This window comes from Rhinoderma darwinii, chromosome 2 (genome assembly GCF_050947455.1).
Source record: "Rhinoderma darwinii isolate aRhiDar2 chromosome 2, aRhiDar2.hap1, whole genome shotgun sequence".
Lineage (NCBI taxonomy): Eukaryota > Metazoa > Chordata > Amphibia > Anura > Rhinodermatidae > Rhinoderma > Rhinoderma darwinii.
In genome coordinates this window covers 454,327,785-454,349,330 of record NC_134688.1, presented here as the reverse complement: position 1 = coordinate 454,349,330, position 21,546 = coordinate 454,327,785, and the positions used below count along the sequence as shown (strand labels likewise).

The 21,546-nt window shown below is 41.2% G+C and overlaps 1 protein-coding gene across 1 annotated transcript; it reads left to right on the top strand.

Moving 5' to 3' along the window:
• The first annotated feature begins 17,295 nt into the window (after positions 1 to 17,295).
• On the top strand, positions 17,296 to 20,777 carry LOC142743606 (uncharacterized). The gene is made up of 2 exons (XM_075854525.1): positions 17,296 to 17,400; positions 18,377 to 20,777. The coding sequence occupies exon 2, from the start codon at positions 18,387 to 18,389 to the stop codon at positions 20,289 to 20,291; it is 1,905 nt and encodes a 634-aa protein (XP_075710640.1). The 5' UTR covers positions 17,296 to 17,400; positions 18,377 to 18,386; the 3' UTR covers positions 20,292 to 20,777.
• Positions 20,778 to 21,546: the final 769 nt, after the last annotated feature.

Here is a 21,546-nt window from a genome sequence, read left to right as displayed (position 1 = left end):
GTGCCGTCCGTTTTTGACGGATCCGTTGAGGAGCAACGGCAGGGCGTGCCAAAGTTCCCAGCATTCAACAGACAAGATGGATGTAGAGAAATTGATCAGCCTGGTGCATGACCACCCAGAACTATGGGACACGCGGTATGGACCGCTATAAAAAGGATGCAGCGTGGGAGGAACTTGGAAAGGAGCATTTGCAATGCAGATGGGAACAGGGAACAAGTGCACAGCGTGTAGTTTATGACCCAGGTTATCAGGCCCAGACTTCAGGATGCCGCTTTATTCTCCAGCTAGGTAATAAACTAACTGAGCTGCACCCAGTACTCTGGTCCAGGTCATATAACATTGTAATAATATTCAGATAATATAATAATAATTTCCTTGAAGAAAAGCTTAATTAGCATGAACAAGTTCTCAATAGTAATAACAGGTTGTACATGTGAAACAAATTCTATAGTGAAACAAATAAGATGTTAGATTTGAAACTCTTGTCCATACACATAGTCGTTAAAGAGGCTCTGTCACCAGATTATCAAATCCCTATCTCCTATTGCATGTGATCGGCGCTGCAATGTAGATAACAGTAACGTTTTTTTGTTTTTTTTTAAAACGATCATTTTTGGCCAAGTTATGAGCAATTTTATATTTATGCAAATGAGCCTTTCTAATGGACAACTGGGCGTGTTTTCTCTTATTTCCATCTTGGCGTGTATTGTGTTTGTAACATCTGGGCGTGTTTACTTGTTTTACTTGCTGGGCGTTGTGAATAGAAGTGGATGATGCTGACATACACTTCTATTGCGAGACCATGCGTTATACATCCTTATCAATTCCTGGCAACCAAACTTTCTCACGTACCCATTGTTTGGTGCGCACAATGCCTTGATGTTCCTCATGGGCTAATTGTAGAGTTTGTCTTTGTAAATTTTGAGGCATCGGGATACGGTTTCCTCGCAGAATTAATTGTCCTGCAATAGTAAGCTCATGTTTAACCCTTTGATAGGCATGATCACAATGCATCCATGTATTTTGCTTATACATTTTCTCAACTGTGAAATTTCAGGGTCTACTGCTGAAAATTCTTCGACCTCACATAGTGTCAATTCATTGGGCATTGCATGGCCGTAGCAGCAACAAAGTGAATATATTCCTCTTCTAGGTTATGAGTTGGTGCTGAAGCTTCGGACAAGCTTGAAAGTGCTCCTGCTGCATTTGTAGGCATTGGTCGGTATCTCACTTTAAAGCAATACGGTCTTTCAATTCTGGCTGATGGTTTTTATCGAGGAGAATATATCACCTCTAACGGCTTGTGATCTGTTACAATTTCAAATTCAAGGCCATAAAGATATGTGTGAAACCTGTCACATGCCCAAATGACAGCTAAGGCTTCTTTTTCAGTCTGACAATAAGGCTGGGTTCACACGACCTATTTTCAGACGTAAACGAGGCGTATTATGCCTCTTTTTACGTCTGAAAATAGGGCTGCAATACGTCGGCAAACATCTGCCCATTCATTTGAATGGGTTTGCCGACGTACTGTGCAGACAACCTGTAATTTACGCGTCGTCGTTTGACAGCTGTCAAACGACGACGCATAAATGGACTGCCTCGGCAAAGAAGTGCAGGGCACTTCTTTGCCACGTAATTTGAGCTGTTCTTCATTGCACTCAATGAAGCACAGCTCAAGATTTACGTGCGTCTCAGACGCCTCGTAAATTACGAGGAGGAGCATTTACGTGTGAAACGAGGCAGCTGTAAACAGTCTGTCTTTTCACACGTAAATGCCTCTCATCGTGTGAACATACCCTAACGTCTCTCGACATCAGTAAGGGATCTGCTTGAAAACTGAACAGGTCTGTAGTCACCTGCGCGTTGCTGCTGAACTAGGATGGCGCCTAAACCCGCAGGGCTTGCATCGACAATAATTTGAATTGGTGCAACAGGATCAAGACAGGCTAGAGTTCTTGCACAGGTAAGCCGTCTCTTTAATTCATTAAATGCACCTTGTTCAGGGGACCCCACTTCCATGAGGCTGCTTTGTGAGTTAACCGTCTCAGAGGTTCACTGACTGTTGCCATATCCGGAATAAACTGTGCACTTCTGCAGGGGTTTCAGGATTCCTGGCATCTGAGACGGCCTTGATCCTACTGTCCTCTGGACCAATACTTTTGTCTGACAGTACATGGCCCATGAGTCATTTGAAATTTGAACTTTGTGTCATTGAGCGTTAGACCTTTCTCCATTAAGTGTTCAAGCACTGCACGAAGACACTCATCATGCTCCTGTGTGTTTATTCCCCACACAATGATATCATCAGAAATATTGTGAGTTCCTTCACAACCATGTAGCACTTGTTGGATGACATGTTCATATTCCTCTGGTGCTGAGCATACTCCAAACATCAGGCGCTTATATCTGAAGAGACCTTTATGGCTTGCAAACGTTGTAAGTACCCTAGAAGCTGGGGTTAATTCAATTTGATGATAGCCCCATTTCGAATCCAATTTACTGAACACATTGGCCCCATTCATCTTCAATAGTGGGTATTGGGTGTCTTTCCCGGAGCACAGCTTGATTAGCACATCTCATATCAATGTGAAGCTCTAACTGAAAATCCTTTAACTTTCCAAACCCAGAAAAACAGTCTTTCAATTATTTTTTCAATTTATGGATAGAATGAGACAGCATGTTGATCTCTGCATTGTTTGCATCAGGGCCAATCCTTAGTACCCACTAGTTTCATAGCTGTTTTGCGGCCAAGCAGAGGGGAACCTTTTCCATCAACAACAAAGAACCATGGGCCACGGACACTTTTTCAGGTCTGGGCCCCCCCCCCCCCCCCAACCGAACTCTGAAGACAGAATTTTGAATACGCTGTACCGTATATATTTGCAGATTTCTGTTTAGGCTGCAACAAATCTGGAACGGTTTTGAATTAGCTGAGAAGAGAAATAGCTGAATATTTTAAGACACTAAAGTGGTCAGGAGCATTCTAATTTTATTTATTTTTACGTCAATGGAGTGGTGTGTGAAGGATTATTTTTTTGCGGGAGGAGTTGTAGTTTTTATTGCCACCATTTAAAGTACCATATAATGGATGAATTGGAAAAAACTGAGATTCCTCCATGGTTTTTTGGGTTTAGTTTTTACTGTATATATTTACCTTCTCTTAAGGTACAAGTAGATTTAACATCTACTTGTACCTTAAGAGAATGTAAATATATACAGACCCAGAACAAAGCTCAGTACTTATATGCAGCAACAGAAACTAGCTCAGTACATAAGTACAGAACCAGAACAAATTCAGTTCAGTACAGAGATCACTTGCAAATTCAGTTTAACCCCTGCTGTATAAATTTGTACGACCTAAAACAACAGCTCCCAGTATAGCCTGAACAATGGTTAGGATATGCTGGGAGTTGCTATTTAACAAAAAAGAATGCTACCATCCGTCAGCTCGCTGCAGATCATACAGTGACTACAGTACTGATCAGTCACAGGGTGAATAAACATTTACATTGAGTGACTCACATGTGATGTCTCAGATTATTTTTCGTTATTTTTCTCTTTTTTTCTCCATCCGGTCCAGACTTCTTCCTGGCACGGCCCATTTCTGCAGTTTGCAGCTCAGATTTCTTCAGCTCCTCACTTTTCCAACATTTCCGCACCTATAAATGAAGATTAAATTTCTCATGATGCCACACTCTATGCTTCTAAATATAATAGTATCATAAACTGTGCCCCTGAATATAATAGTACTATACACTGCGCCCCTGAAAATAATAGTACTATACACTATGCCCCTGAATATAATAGTACTATACACTGCGCCCCTGAAAATAATAGTACTATACACTGTGCTCCTGAATATAATAGTATTATACACTGTACTCTTGAATATAATAGTACTATACACTGTACTCCTGAATATAATAGTACTATATACTGTACTCCTTAATATAATAGTACTATACGCTGTGCTCCTGAACATAATAGTACTATACACTGTGCTCCTGAATATACATTGCTGGGTCTCCTAAGTGATCCAACAGTGCAGCACTAGCAGCCAGGGGCGTCACTAAGGACTTAAAACATCAGGGGGAATATGTTTGCCCCCCCCCCCCCCAAAAAAGAAATGTGTGCGTGTATAAATATGTGCATATATATATATATATATATATATACACACACACACATACAATGGAAAAGCAGCAGCACTCACAATGCTATTCTAAGATGGTCTCAGGTGCAAGCAGGTAATCCTGATTCAGGGGATATAGATCAATATTGAAAAAAATCCCACAGCACTCCGTGTTAGTGAAAAAAAATGGTGGTTTATTAAGCCAGCACAAGCTGCAACGTTTCCGTCCTGCTATAGGACCTTGATAAAGCTTGTGCTGGCTTAATAAACCACCATTTTTTTCACTAACACGGAGTGCTGTGGGATTTTCTTATATATATATATATATATATATATATATATATATATATATATATATATATATATATATATATAATGAGACAGCATATCTATAGCACTATGACCCTAAAGCTATGGATAAGATTAGACACAGTGGCTCAGCAGACCGTATCACACATGATAGGATTAGATACACAGCTCAACAGACAGTATCACACATGATTGGATTAGATACAGTGGCTCAGCAGACAGTATCACACATGATTGGATTAGATATAGGGCCCAGCAGACAGTATCACACATGATTGGATTAGATATAGGGCCCAGCTTGCTGACATTGCGGCTCCAGCGCTGGACCCAGGAAAGGTAAGAATAATAATTATTTTCCTTTTTGACGTGATACTAATTATTTTTGTGTGTTTGTTTTTTTACAAGTTCGGTTGTTGGACTACTTCAGATTCGAGGACTACTTCGATAACTGCATTTTATTTTATTCTCAATAAAATGGATAACGAGGGTTGTGTGGAATTTTTATTTCAATAAAATATTTTATCTATGTGTTTTGTATTTGTTTAAACTTTATAACTACCGCCCTAGTAATTGTTGCTGGCTGATTCACAACGCCCATTACTAAGGGGGGGGGACTTAATGTTAGACATGAAGAGGTTAACACTAATCCCCATTATTACCCTGGTACCCAGCGCCACCAGGAAGAGCCGGGTATGATCTAGTATCCGACCATCTGTAGTGACAGAGGGGCACTGGGGCGGCCGCAGGCTGGTATTATTAGGCTGGGAAAGGCCAAAAACTGTGACCCTTCCCACCCTGGTAATGCTAGGCTGCTGCTGCTATGTTGTATCTGGCTGGTTATAAAAATGGGGGAACCCCACATCGTGCTGTCCAATTATTTATTAAACAACATGACGTGGGGTCCCCCCCCATTTTTCATAGCCAGCCAGATACAACACAACAGCAGCAGGCTAGCATTACCAGGGTGGGAAGGGCCACTGTTTTTGGCCTTTCTCAATAATACCAGCCTGCTGTCACCCCAGTGCCTGACCAGCACTACAGATGGTCGGGTACTGGATCGTACCCGGCACTTCCTGGCACCCCTGGTGGCGGTGGGTACCGGGGTAATAATGGGGGTTAGTGTTAGCCTTTTCACCGGCTAGTAATGGACGCTGTCAATCTGTCAGCGGCCATTAGTAAGTTGGCAGCGATAAAGTAAAAAAAAAATACAAAGACATAGAAAAAATAGATTTATTGAACTAAAACACCCCCACACAACCCTCATTAACCATTTTATTGAGAATAAAAAAGCCGTCATCTAATTAGTCCTCGAATCCGACGTAGTCCAACAACCGAACATGTAAAAAAAAAACATTACTAAGGGCCTTTTCACATCACCGCTGCCCTTCCGTTGATGGGTTCCATCGGGTTAACCCCTCAACAGAAAGGCAAACTGAAAGCTCCGCTTCAGTTTCCCTCACCGTTGATCTCAATGGTGACGGAAACGTTGCTGTAAGATTTCCGTTTGTCACCGTTGTGGCAGGGTTCCGTTGTTTTGCATTGTCGACTGTGCTATTGATTCCGCCAAAACAATGGAACCCGTTCACAACGGTGATAAGCGGAAACCATTAGCAAAGTTTCCATCACCATTGAGATCAATGGTGATGCAAACGGAAGCTAAGGTTTCCGTTTGCCTTTGCGTTGAGGTGTTAACCAGATGGAACCCCTCAACGGAAGGGCAGCAGTGATGTGAACTGGGCCCATGTGCATGTGTGATACTGTTTGTTAGGCCCTAATGTAGGCTTAGATACAGGGTGCAGTAGACAGTATTCTTATGCAGTATAAACTGGGGCCCTGTATCTAAGCCTAACACACGGTAGGCTTTAAAGGTTGTCCAGTCCCTAAACATTGATGGCCTATCCTGAGTATAGGCCATCAATAGCTGATGTGTCAGGATTAGACTCCCGGGACCCCTGCCAATCAGCTGTCTTGTAGGGGGTGCAGAGCTCGTATGAGTGCTGCTTCCCCTTCATTTCCCTCACTTGCTCACACTGTGAATCGCTGACACGTCCTTGTCGGCGATTCACAGTGTGAGAAAGTGACCGGAATGAAGGGGAAGTAGTGCTCGTAGGAGCAGCTGCAACCCCTTCAAAACAGCTGATTAGCGGGGGTCCCAGGTGTCTGAACCCAACCACCCATCAGCATGATACTAAAACTAAACTTACCTCCTCTTCGGCCGCAGGTCCTCACTCCATCAAGTGTTGGGATGTAGAAATATGGGGACGTGGTCGTTCCACTGCTGTTGGAAGTGTTGAAGGAATCAATTATAGATGGGAAACTCTCCAACTCAATGTCTTAAGCCATTATCACTTTGCTTTCAAAAAACGGTAAAGACCCATGTGACATGGAGTCATGTATACCTATATACCTCCTAAATACTGATATAAAGTTATTTGCGAAAATTCTGGCTAATAGGCTTAAAGGGAACCTGTCACCAGCATTTCACCTATTGAACTTTACTTATCCCTCACTGGCAGCTGCTATCAAAAGTTCATTGCCATTATCCCCTCTTCTGAACTCCTCCTCCGACTGTAAATAATGGTCTGCAAAAATGTTGCGCCTTTTATCGTAATAATCTGGAGTCCTGATGTACGCACACACCAGAAGAGGACATCAATGCACAAGCGCTGGATTTTGTGTGCTGGGGCATGGCGAGGAGCTATCAATCAAAAGTAAGGAGGCGGGGTTAAGTCGAAAATGCTTGCGGAACGAAGATTTGACTCTTTTCAAACGAAGATTTGACTCTTTTCAAATGAAGATATGACTCTTTTATGCTAATTAGCATACGGTGTGGGAACACTAAAAAACTGACTACTAAAGCTACAGAGCCGACATAGAAGATAATTATAGGTTATATAGTAATGATTTTTCACCCACTACCACCTGGTATTGCTGGTTTAATAGGTGAAATGCTGGAGACAGGTTCCCTTTAAGAAAGTTCTTTAGACTTTAATACATACAGATCAAAATGCCTTTATTCCAGATAGGAATGGGAGTAATAACCTTCGCAGTTTGTTTTTTGGTATGCAGTTGGGCCGGAGGGAGACCCACTCCATCCTGTATCGGGACAAAACTAAAGTGTTTGACAGGGTGGAGCGGATCTTCCTCTCTAAAGTAATGGCAAATTTGGAATTGGTAGAAGGTTTTTATATACAGTGAAGGAAATAAGTATTTGATCCCTTGCTGATTTTGTAAGTTTGCCCACTGTCAAAGACATGAACAGTCTAGAATTTTTAGTCTAGGTTAATTTTACCAGTGAGAGATAGATTATATAAAAAAAAACAAAAAAAAAACACATAGTCAAAATTAAATATATTTATTTGCATTGTGCACAGAGAAATAAGTATTTGATCCCCTACCAACCATTAAGAGTTCAGCCTCCTCCAGACCAGTTACACGCTCCAAATTAACTTGGTGCCTGCATTAAAGACAGCTGTCTTAAATGGTCACCTGTATAAAAGACTCCTGTCCACAGACTCAATTAATCAGTCTGACTCTAACCTCTACAACATGGGCAAGACCAAAGAGCTTTCTAAGGATGTCAGGGACAAGATCATAGACCTGCACAAGGCTGGAATGGGCTACAAAACCATAAGTAAGACGCTGGGTGAGAAGGAGACAACTGTTGGTGCAATAGTAAGAAAATGGAAGACATACAAAATGACTGTCAATCGACATCGATCTGGGGCTCCATGAAAAATCTCACCTCGTGGGGTATCCTTGATCCTGAGGAAGGTGAGAGCTCAGCCGAAAACTACACGGGGGGAACTTGTTAATGATCTCAAGGCAGCTGGGACCACAGTCACCAAGAAAACCATTGGTAACACATTACGCCGTAATGGATTAAAATCCTGCAGTGCCCGCAAGGTCCCCCTGCTCAAGAAGGCACATGTACAGGCCCATCTGAAGTTTGCAAATGAACATCTGGATGATTCTGAGAGTGATTGGGAGAAGGTGCTGTGGTCAGATGAGACTAAAATTGAGCTCTTTGGCATTAACTCAACTCACTGTGTTTGGAGGAAGAGAAATGCTGCCTATGACCCAAAGAACACCGTCCCCACTGTCAAGCATGGAGGTGGAAACATTATGTTTTGGGGGTGTTTCTCTGCTAAGGCCACAGGACTACTTCACCGCATCAATGGGAGAATGGATGGAGCCATGTACCGTCAAATCCTGAGTGACAACCTCCTTCCCTCCACCAGCACATTAAAAATGGCTCATGGCTGGGTTTTCCAGCACGACAATGACCCGAAACATACAGCCAAGGCAACAAAGGAGTTTGTGCTTGCCAACAAGGGTTTTGCCACCAAGTATTAAGTCTTGTTTGCCAAAGGGATCAAATACTTATTTCTCTGTGCACAATGCAAATAAATATATATAATTTTGACAATGTGATTTTCTTTTTTTTTTTTTATATAATCTATCTCTCACTGGTAAAATTAACCTAGCCTAAAAATTCTAGACTGTTCATGTCTTTGACAGTGGGCAAACTTACAAAATCAGCAAGGGATCAAATACTTATTTCCTCCACTGTATATATATATATATATATATATATATATATATATATATACAGTACCACAACCAAGCTCAGTACATAAATACAGTACTAGAACCAAGCTCTGACATATATACACCACCAGAACCAAGTTCATACATGAATTCAATACCAGAACCAAGCTCAGTACATATATATATACAGCACTAGAACAAACCTCAGTACATATATAAAACACCAGAACCGAGCTCAGTACATATATAAAACACCAGAACAAACAACAGTACATATATAAAACACCAGAACAAACTTTAGTACATATACAAAACACCAGATCCAAGCTCAGTACATAAATGCAGCACTAGAACCAAGCTCATACATATATACAGCACCAGAACAAGCTCAGTACATATATGCAGCACCAGAACAAATACAGCTCAATTTAGTGCAACCTCCACCATATAGGTTTGTACGGCGTAAAACTACAGCTCCCAGCATGGACCGAACAATGGTAAGGATATGCTGGGAGATGCTGTTTCACAAAAAAAAATCATACCACCCATCATCTCGCTACAGATCATACAGTGACTACAGTGCTGATTAGAGGCAGAATAAACATTTACATTGTGACTCACCGGTGATGTCTCAGATTGTAGTTATTTTCTTCTCCCTCCGGTCCAGACCTCTATGGTGACTTCTCCCGGCCATGACCCATTTCTGCAGTTTTCTGCTCAGATGTCTTCAGCTTTTCACTTTTAAAACATTTCTGCACCTATAAACGAAGTTAAAATTCTCAAAACCTCTAAATATAATAGTGCCATACACTGTGTCCCTGATTATAATAGCGCCATACAATGTGTCCCTGATTATAGTAGTATACCATACACTGTCTGTAGATAGTACCTCACATATAGCTCCCCCTGTATATAGTGTCCCACATATAGCTTGCCCTGTATATAGTGCACCACATCACCACATATAGCTCCCCCTTTATATAGTACCCCACATCCCCATATATAGACCCCCCTGTAGATAGTGCCCCACTTCCCCACATATAGACCCCCCTGTATATAGTGCCCCACATCCAGACATATAGACCCCTCTGTAGATAGTGCCCCACATCCCCACATATAGACCCCCCTGTATAGAGTGGCCCACATCCAGACATATAGACCCCTCTGTATATAGTGCCCCACATCCCCACATATAGACCCCCCTGTATATAGTGGCCCACATCCACACATATATACCCCCCTGTGCATAGTGCACCACATCCCCATATAGACAGCTCCCCCTGTAGTTACAGCATCAGAAATTAAGTACAGTAAGTAAATACACACATTGCTCTTTGCTGTAATTGGTTATTGATGACCTGTTTTGCTATTATTCGATTAATGTTTGCTTGTTTGTGGTGAAACTTTACGTACACACAAAAATGTTTTGTTGAAATGAGCTGCTATGCATGTGCGACGCTGCGGCCATTTCAATGATTACCGTCTCATTGATGTGCTTTGCAAACACAATTGTAGGTGCAGTATACAGTATGCGCAGCTCCATGTGTGTCACAGGGTAAACAGGAGACCTCGCCATATACACCCCACATAATACTACTATATAGTGGTCAAATAACATGCAATATCCAAATAATAGCCCCTAAAGAGCCCACATAATACTGCCATATAGTTCCCAGATAATACTACAACTCAATATCCATATAATACCCCCTGAAACCCACATGCGTCTACTCATAATAGACCCCCATCAAAGTCCCTGAGCTTAATTTTTTAGGCCTAAAGCTAAATAAATCAACTGTCCGCTCCTACTGGGCATCAAGAGCTGTCCACGCTACCCCTATATTTGCAGCAGTTATGTCCCGACACCTATATGAATCCATAATGCGCTTCATGCATTATACAGATTACTCCCAAGTCCCCCAAAGAAATGACGCAGGCTACGATCGCCTTAATAAATTGAGACAATTAATTTCCCTCCAACAAGAACATTTCCTCAAATCTTACACCCCAGATCAAAATTTATTGGTGGATGAATCCCTGATGAGCTACAAAGGGCGTCTTTCATTCCGGCAGTTCATCCCCTCCAAACGTGCCAAATATGTCGTTAAATTATATAAAGTGTGCGAGAGCACAACGGGGTATGCCTGCGGTTTCTTAATTTATGAAGGCAAAGACCGGCAAGTTAATCCCCAGGCTGCCCAGACACAATTGGCACATCCAGAAAAATTGTGTGGGACCTAATGGTGCCATTACTGCACCAATGGTACCGCGTCTACACTGATAACTTTTATAGCAGTGTCCCCCTTTTTAAATCCCTCCATTCTGCAAATACACGGGCCTGCGGGACAGTCCGTAAAAACAGAGTGGGATTCCCAAAGCAATTGGTGTCCAGACGTGTGGAAAGGTGGGCGTCATTCGCACTGGCAAGCGAGGAGTTGTGGAATGACAAGAAGGACGTCTATATGTTGTCCACTCTGCATTCAGGCACAACGGTGGCATTTAGAGAGAGGGGGCCACCGTGGAAAAGCCTAAGCCTGTTTGTGTGACAGACTACCATAAGTTCATGGGGGGTGTAGAGCTGTCGAAAACAGGTACTTCAACCGTATTTGGTGAAGCGGAAGACCAGGGCCTGGTACAAAAAGGTAGCAATCTACCTAATTTAGATTGCTAACTATAATGGGTGTGTGCTGCATAAAAAAAAACAAGGAACGATCACCTTCCTTCAGTTCCAGGAGGGGGTTATTGAGTGTCTCCTATTTGACTCCAATGCCCCTGCACAACCCTACGAGTCTGAGGACGTGCGAAGACTTGCAGAGCGCCACTTTCTTCACGCCGCCCCTTCCACAGAGACACAAATATATCCCCAAAAAAGGTGCCGGGTTTGCAGAAAGCATGGAAGGATGAGGGATAGTCGATTCTACTGCCCGATGTGCTCATCTTAACCAGGACTCTGCAACTACCCCTGTTTTGAAATGTACCACACAGTTTACAATTATTAATTTTATTTAGGGAATGCCAAAATGGGGGAGGGGGTCTTTTTAGGAAATCAATTGTATTTTATTTTTTTAATTTTAGTTTGTGGACTTTCCAAGTGGGGAGGAATTCTTTTGGGAGAGGTAGTAGAGTTCATTATTTCACAAAATATTTTATCCTTTCATATTTTTGATCATTTTGTTTCTTTACACTGTTTTTATGACTATGTCCTGCCGAACAAAGCTGTTATTTTTATTAATATTGCTGTATGGTGATAGGGGCATGATCTTTTTTTTTTTATTTGGAGGATCACTAATAATCGAGCTGTTCCTAATCAATACACTATGGGCTGTACTACATTCTTCTGGAAATACTGACATCATTTTGGGGATTAGTCAGTATAGTATTAGTCAGGGTCCAGAGATAGAAGTAGAACTTGAGTCGTGACTGTCTGAAATAAGTTCTACCTTTACTGTTCCTATAGATGGTTTTGGACACTGCCCCTTTATATATATACTTTAACCGATTGGTTGTTTTGTGCACATAGCGGTTTCTACCTTGCCGGGCAGGTGCCTGTTATGGTGTACCGCGTCTCTTGGCACGTTCGTCCCTCATATAGGGATTGATGGAGCTAAAGAGACGTACAACCAGTCACTGAAAAGAAAAAAAAGCTTATCATGAGAGCCCTGCAGGTTCTATCTAGTGAACAGACTCGAGTTTGTAACATAGTTAGATACATTTTCATCAATTTTTTTTTAAATATTGCTCATCACTCCAGTACAGTTTATTTTTTCCTCTCTGACTGATTTTATATTAGGACAGAATTCTGTCCACAATGACATCATAATGTGACAATTGGTTCTTTAGCAAGACATAGTCATAAGTATAGGCAAATACGTATATAGCGACATGCATCCGTTATGAATACACGGCTTCACTTCTCTTTTGTATGCCGCTTTATTAATGTGGCATATTTCTAACAAAATAACCTTTTACCACATGTCTCCCCTATTTCATGTGGTAAAAGAATTTGAAGAAAACATATACCATAGTGTCTGAAATAATATCCATTATTTCCTCCTTTAAACATTTTTTGGTCAGCATGCTCAATACACCACTAGATGAATACCTTTAGGGGTCTGGTTTTTAAAATGGGGTCATTTATGGGTGTTTTTTGTTTGTTTTTTTCCAGTCAGCTCAATGCCTCTAAATGCATGATATGGGGTCTAGAATTTATTCAATTGTGCCCTGAAAGTCAAAGGGTGCTCCCGCTCTTTTTGGCCCAGCCACACGTCTAGTAACAAGATCAAGGCCACAATGGGGGTATTTTTTAACACAGGCGAAACACGGTGATGTATTTCGGGGTGTGTTTCTTCATTCTCATGTTCGCTTTACAAAGAAATCTGTCTTTACAATGACACATTTGTGAAAAAAGTGGAATTTTATTTGTTTCCACCTGCTTTGCATTCAATTTAGCAAAAAATTGTGGGTCGAAATACTCACTACACCCCTAGATAAATACCTTAAGGGGTCTAGTTTTCAAAATGGGGTTATCTATGGGGAGTTTCTATCGTTCTGGCAGCTCAAAGACTCTCAATGTGCAGTGGGGCCTAAAACATTTTCAGCAAAATATGTGTCCTGAAAGCCTCCAGGTGCTCCTTTCCTTTTGGTCCCTGCCGTGTGTCCAGGCAGCAAATTAGGGCCACAATGGGGGTATTTTGGAAAACAGGAGAAAGAGGGTGATAGATTTTTTGGTGTGTTTCTTCATTCTCATGTTCGCTTTACAATGAAGTCTTTACAATGACACATTTGTGACACATTTGTGAAAAAAGTTAATTTTTTCTTTTTGCCACCTGCTTTGCATGAATTCTTACAAAAAAAACTGTGGGGTCAAAATACTCACGACACCCCTAGATAAATACCTTAAGAGGTTTCGTTTTCAAAATGGGGTCATTTGTGAGGGTCTCCATCATTCTGACACCTATGAAGCCCTGAAAACTTGGCTTGGTGCAGGAAAACAAAATGTACTTAAAAATTTATAAAATATTATTACATTTGTAAGTTCTAAATTACTCAAAATTTATTTAATTTTTTCAAAAGTGCTGTCAAAATAGAGTAAAGAGATGGAAATATATATTTAATTTAAAAAAAAATTACAGTATGTATGTACATATGTGACATATTGCAGTTCCAAATAGGGAAAAATGTTAATTTTTACAAAATGCCATCAATTTTTGGATTTTTTTATTAATTTACGCAAATCGTATCAGTCTACTTTTACCACTCAAATAAAGTGCAACATGTGACGAAAAGACAATGTCAGAATTACTTAGATATGCCAAACTATTGCAGAGTTATTCTTTGATAAAGCCAGACATACCAGTTTTGACAAATCTGGCTTCGTCATGAAGGTCCAAACAAGCTTGGTCATTAAGGGGTTAAAGTGGTATTCCTAACTTAGACATTTATGGCGTATCCACAGGAAATGCCAAAAAATGTCTAAAAGATGCGGGTCTCAGCTCTGGGACTCGGACCTATATCAAGAATGGGCTTCACTGGACCTGCTCTGGCCCCCTGTCTGCTAGTCCCCATCTGGAATCTGTGGCCAGTGGACGCCTCACCAGTTGTGAATAATCTTTTAATAATACTGGTTGATTTTAGTTTGCACTTAGATTTTCTTGGGGGCCCCCTGTCTGCTAGTCCTCGTCTGAAATCTCTGGCCAGCGGACACCTCACCAGTTGGGAATAACCCTTTAACCCCTTCGAGATGGAGCCATTTTTTTTATTTTTCATTTTCGCTTTTCACTCCCCGCATTCCAAGAGCCATAACTTTTTTATTTTTCCATCAATAGAGTGGTGTGAGGGCTTAATCTTTGCAGGAGGAGTTGTAGCTTCGTTGGTACCATTTATAGTTCCATATAATGTACTGGGAAACTGAAAGAAAATTCATCGTGGGCGGAAGTTGGTAAAAACTGCCAATCCTTAATTGTTTTTTGGGTTTAGTTTTTACGGCTTTCACCGTGCGGTACAAACGACAACTTATCTTTATTCTGTGGCTCAATACTATTACGGTGATATCAAATATATATAGTTTTTTTTTTTATATTTTACTACATTTATTGATAATAAACGTTTAGTTAAAAAAAAATGTTTTGAGTCGCCACATTCTAAGAGCCATAACTTTTTCTTTTTTCACCGATTGAGCGGTGTGAGGGATTATTTTTTGCAGGATGAGCTGTAGTGTTTATTGGTACAAGTTTTTAGTACGTAGAAATTTTTTATCACTTATTATTACATTTTATTTAAAGCTAAGTTGACCAAGAAACAGCTAGGAACAGCGCAATTGCTTTTCTCGGCTCTTAGTCCCGACTCCCGGAGCATATGGAGCGTGCACAGAGTGTGAGCGCACTCCAAACATCACCCCCCACACCCGGACGTAATGGCATGTCTGGGTGCGCAAAGGTGTTAATGTTCTCTTTTAACCCATTAGTGACCGCCAATACACTTTTTCACGGCTGCCACTAATGGGCTTTATTCTGACGCATACACCTGTTCATGGCGCTGCATCAGAATAAATATACAGAGCAGGGAGCCGTTAAATCTCCCTGCTCTCAGCTACCAGAGGCAGCTGAGGGCTGGGGGCATTCCTGCTCTAACGGGTGAGATCGATATCAGTATCGATCTCACCCGTTTAACCACTCAGATGCGGTGCTCAATAGCGAGCGCCGCATCTCAGTGGTTTTGGAGAGAGGGAGGGAGCTCCCTCTCTCATCGCAACGGCACCCGGCAATATGATCGCCGGGTGTCGTGTCTTCTATGGCAGTCGGGAGCCTAATAAAGGCCCCCAGGTCTGCCTATAGTGAAAGCCTGCTAGGTCATGCTAGAGGCCTGGCCTAGCAGATGCCTGTCCGTTTAATTGTATTGCAAAAGTATTGCAGTGTATTATAAAAGCAATTGGATGATCGCATAGTAAAGTCCCCTAGTGGGACTAGTAAAAAAGTGAAAAAAAAGTTTAATAAAGTTAATTAAAAAAAAGTGAAAAAAATTAAATATTAGAAACCCACTTTTTCCCCTAACAAAATGCTTTATTATTAAAAATAACAAAATAAAGTAAAAAGTTGCACATATTTGTTATCGCTGCGTCCATAATGACCCCAACTATAAAGCTATTACATCATTTAACCCACACGATGAATGCCATAAAAAATAAAATAAAAAACAATGCCACAATTGCTGTTTTCTGTGATTCCTGCCTAAAAAAAAAATGTGATAAAAAGTGATAAAAAAGTCGCATCTACTCCAAAATGGTACCAATAAAAACTATAAGTTATCCCGCAAAAAAAATAAGCCCTCATACATCTGCATGGGCGGAAAAAAAAAAAGTTATGGATCTTCAGATAGTGACACAAAATCAAATAATTTTGAAAAAAATGTGTTTTTGCTGTATAAAAGTAGTAAAACATAAAATCAATACACATTTTTTATCGTTGCAATCGTAATAAACCCCTGAATAAAGTTATTGTGTTATTTATACCACACGGTAAATGGTGTAGATTTAGGACGCAAGAAAGTGTGGCAAAATTTCAGGTTTATTTCTATTCCCCTCAAAAAAAAGTGAATAAAAGTAAATCAATAAATTAGATGTACCCCAAAATGGTGATATGAAAAAAAAAACAACTTGTCCCGCAAAAAACAAGACCTTATAGAGCTATGTTGACACAAAAATAAAAAAGTTATAGCTCTTGGAATGCGACGATGGAAAAACTTAAAAAATAGCTTGGTCATTAAGGTTTAAAATAGGCTGGTCACTAAGGGGTTAAGCAAAAGTAATAATTGCAAGAAATTGGATGGCTGGTAAATCCCCAATTGTTATGGATTGGTTGAAGTTGGTTAAGACAATTAAAGAATATGAGGAAATAAGAGCAGACAAGAAGAATTGTAAAAAGAAGTGGGAGGAAATATTAATGATATGGAGTTGATTGGTGTTTTATAGGAAAGTATAATTATTATTTTTTCATAAAAAGGTTATAATTTTATTGTACTTAATGATCTTTGGGGTGGGAGGGGGATGGGATTGGGGAGATATATGTTGTCTGATGTAAATTGTGCAGATAAATTGTTGAGCATTATGATATTTATAATCGCTGGATATTGAAATGTTGTAATGTTTTTATTACTGAAATTCAATAAAGATATGTGAAAAAAAACAAAAACATTTGATGTGTGTTGGAATGTAAGGTAAGTGTGAGGTCATCAGTGATGTCATAATTCACCTTCTCTATAAAAGCTGCAGATCAGTCACATTCCGTTGAGCCGCTATAGACCAATAGTTTCTTGCTTTTTGGTTCGTCGCTCTCACTTGACTTTTTCTTGAGTCCTGTGACTTCTAGAAATCTTGCTTTATCCAGAAGCTTCAGATCCACGATTCAGAGGTAAGAGGAGAACGTGTAGAATGTTTCTTGTGAAGTATTGCAGCGAGTTCCATGTGCTGCCCCTGTAAGAATTTTTCTCTTTCACCCTCTTACTGGGTTAGATTCTAAGATCAGGCGCAATAAATGACATACAAGATTGAGTGTATAAAAATGTATATTGTATAAAGAGTGAAATGACTGTTAGTTATTCTGAGACTTCTATGGAGACATAAACAATGAACTTTACAGAGACACTTTTTCCTTATCATCAATAATTACATGACACGTTATGGTTACCATCCATGGTCTCCCCACACTCCAGGAAGTCTCCTTTCCAGTATGTCCCTCCTCAAGTGGCCTCCCAAGTGGCTCCCCTCATGTCATGCTTGGGTCTTTCATACCCCCTTGTCTGCCCCTCTTAGAGACAAATAGCCTGACCTTCCTGATAAAAAGAACTTCCCCCCTCATGTAACATGCGGATATAGAATACTGGTGCCACTTATCAACCACCTTTAGCATTTATGACATCCTGAGTTTGTCCATGTGTAAGGCTGGGTTCACACTACTGGTTAGCACCTGTAAGAGATACCTGTGAACGTCTGAGTCATTTATTGTGAGAATCAGTGTAAACAATAGAAATCTTGAATACGGATGAGACGCATTTCATTAAGACATGCAACTATACCCATGATCCTTCATCTTTGATTTACCCAAATAAAATACCCTATATAATATTACATATAACCTTATATGTGGCTTTCATTTTCTGAAACCTTTAATTTCTTACACCACCAGAGGGCGCAGTGTAGGGGAGTGCCGCTGTCTCCTCTGGCTGCACTGTCCTGTCTCTGCCTTGGGAGGGTGCTCTTCATGCAGTTATCAAATGTTTAATTGGGGAGGGGGCAGATAAATGAGGACAGAGAAGTCTGGAATCTATTTTCTTTTTGGAAGATGATTTAGAAACAAGTAACCACACAATGATTTCTCGCCTCAGCAGATTTGTGGCTATGAAGATCATGAATAGAAAACATCAGACATTCTGTGTGGACACAAATCAAGAGCTCAGAAATGCTTTGGACACCTGGAATTTGGTGGAAGAAGACGTCTTAGGAGCCTGTGTCCCTTATTTCATCCAGGAGAAGGCGGCTGAAGATCTCTTCACTTATACGGATGTGTTTCAGAAAGCCATTCTGAGTAACCTGTTACCATCTCAATACAACGCCGCCATGTGCCGCTTCTTCATCAGAGTCATCCAGTACAGAAGAGACGCGGCCCACTACCTGAAGGAATATATGATCAAGGTGCTATGTGAGCACTTGAAGGTGGAGTACATGAAGCGACAATACTATTCCTACGCCATGACTAAGAAGGTTATCGTCTGGCTGAGCATCCTCCATCTGGAAGCGGTGCTCGGGGAACTGAGATACAACATCGTTTATGAGGATTTCAATGCTGCCATTGTCGACACTTTGACAGAAGTGACATCTCTGTGTGCTACAGTCATCATGCCACACATCTTGGACATGCTGCCAGTGCTGAGCCGAGTGGTCAAAGACGCTCCGGACCAACTATCTAAGGAGACGTTGTGCTATGCTATAAGACGTTTATGCGGCAGCATCCAAGAATATATTGTGAAGGGTGGCAGCTGCAAGGTGCAACTTATGAAGGCCATAAGCAACATGAAGGTCAACATTTCCACCTGGTTGCCTGATGTCCATGCTGAGCTTCAAAACTCCACTAAAGTTGCCCTGGAATTCTTTACTGTACCCGAATCATCGGAGAAACAGCCGACCGAGCCGGTCGATGACGAGTTACAGACCCTTCCTCATGCCGAGCTCCTAGAAAAGTACAGGGAGCAAGTTGCGGCGGAGAATAAGGAACTGGAAGATACAGAGAAGCAGCGTATTGAGATGAACACGCTTGTCACATCTTTGGTATCTGGAAGGAAAATAACAAAAGATTTCCTCCAGTTTCTGCTCAATGCCCTGAAGAATGCGGACCCAAAGGCCAAAATGACAGCAGCTATGTTCTTCAATGAGGCTTTGAAGCATCCAAGACTTATGAAGCAGAAATACCAAGAGTGCGCAATACAACATCTGCTGAAGATCATAGAAGAGGACGATAATATCTTGTGCAGCATCTCCATGGAGGCACTGGGGAATGCCACCACCGGAGCTACAAGACTGGTGGAGAGCTACAAGAATAAGATCATTGCCCAGCTGGAGTTTAGACTATCAAAAACCAGCAACACCAAGATCATCATGGCGGCACTGAGGGCGCTGTCCTCCATTATCAGACGCCTGAAGCTTTCTGTACTCAGTAGACAATTCATTAAAATATCCCGGGAGCATATGGACTATCCGGATGGAGAAGTCCAGATTGCGGCCATAAACCTGTTAAGAGATCTGACAGAGAGCTGCCGCCTTCCGCTATTTGGATATTTTTCAGATAAAGTCAGGAGCTTTATACCAACTTTGCTCCTGAAATTACATAGTGACAACCAGGAGATCGTAGCAGCCAGTACTTTATCTCTGCAGAGCTGCCTCTCCTACATAAAAGGAGCCAACATTCGGGGATTTTTCCGGACGGAAATCTCTCCAAACATCAATGACCTGAAATCCATCTACAGCTGTCTGGCTCATAACTACCCAAAATTGATGAAGACCCTGCTCCTCCAGACCCCAAGCTATCTGGTTAACTCAGAGGACAAGGAGGCCGTAGTCAGACATGTTGAATTTCTTAAAGATGCCATCAACCATGATGTCATGAAAGACCTGGACTTATATCGTCTCAGCCTAGCTCTAGCCACACTGCACTGCAAAGGCTTCTCATGTAAAATCAGAAAAGCCACTGAAAGGGTCGTCTCCATCGTGGCCACCAAGTGGTTTTACATCGGCAATGCCAACGAATAAAATGCATTCATCAGGGATGAACCGCTGAGGACAGAGACATCAAGGTTGTAGATCACTTCCCCATGTACTATCCAATGGTTGTGAACATCAATATCAGCGGTCAAGACCTGAACATCAATATTAACATCTAGGGGGCAGAGCTAGCAGTCTGACTTGCGAATGAGCCTGAGGCCTCCATCGAGGAGTGTGAACAAGGCGCGGACTCACCGGCCGGTGGAGTCCAGCGATGCCACTTATTCGTCAACATTAGATGACGGAGACCAAGGACTTAGCTGGCGAGACAGACTATACAGTCAGTGTACGGGCAGCATGATGGTGCTGTTTGGGGAATATCCCCGTCATCATATAATAAAGACGGTGTATAATGACCACTCCACATATAATATACAGATGTAATGACACGTCACAAAAATAAAAGTCTACTCTGTTTTATATTGAAATGAATGGAGTGTGCAGCCTGCAAGTGACTGAAGCTAATAAAAAGTATAGAGCACTCATTGTTTTTTATTGTAGACTAGATACTGGCATTTTTTAAAATTGAGAATCATATCCTAAAAAGGTTTTTAAGCAGGTCACAAATGGTACAAAAGGTACACTTTAATATAATTTATCTTTATATTGGGGAATGTCAGGCCTAATAATTCCACTGGCCATCTAAGTATGAACAACAATGAAGAATAATGATGATTCTTATTATAATTTAGGTGACAGTAATGCTTTTTATTTAGAAAAACGATCTATTTTAAACCACTTTATTAGCGATTTTTAGCTTTATGCTAATGAGTTTCTTAATGCCTAAGTGGGCGTGTTTTTACTTTCGACCAAGTGGGCGTTGTACAGAGGAGTGTATGACGCTGACCAATCAGCGTCATGCACTCCTCTCCATTCATTTACACAGCAGCATCGCGTTCTTAATAGAACACGATGTGCAGCCACATACACAGGCATTAACGTTAATCAAGTGTCCCGATAATGAATATACATTACCTCCAGCCTGGACGTCATGTGTATTCAGAATCCTGACACTTCTGAATCTTTTCTGTGAGATTTCCAGCAAGGGAAACGTAATCTCGTTTTCATCGTAATCTCGCGAGATTACGCGTGGCTTGCTGTGTAAGAACGCGATGCTGCTGTGTAAATGAATGGAGAGGAGTGCATGACGCTGATTGGTCAGCGTCATAAACTTATCTGTACTACGCCCACTTGGTCGAAAGTAAAAACACGCCCACTTGGGCATTAAGAAACTCATTAGCAT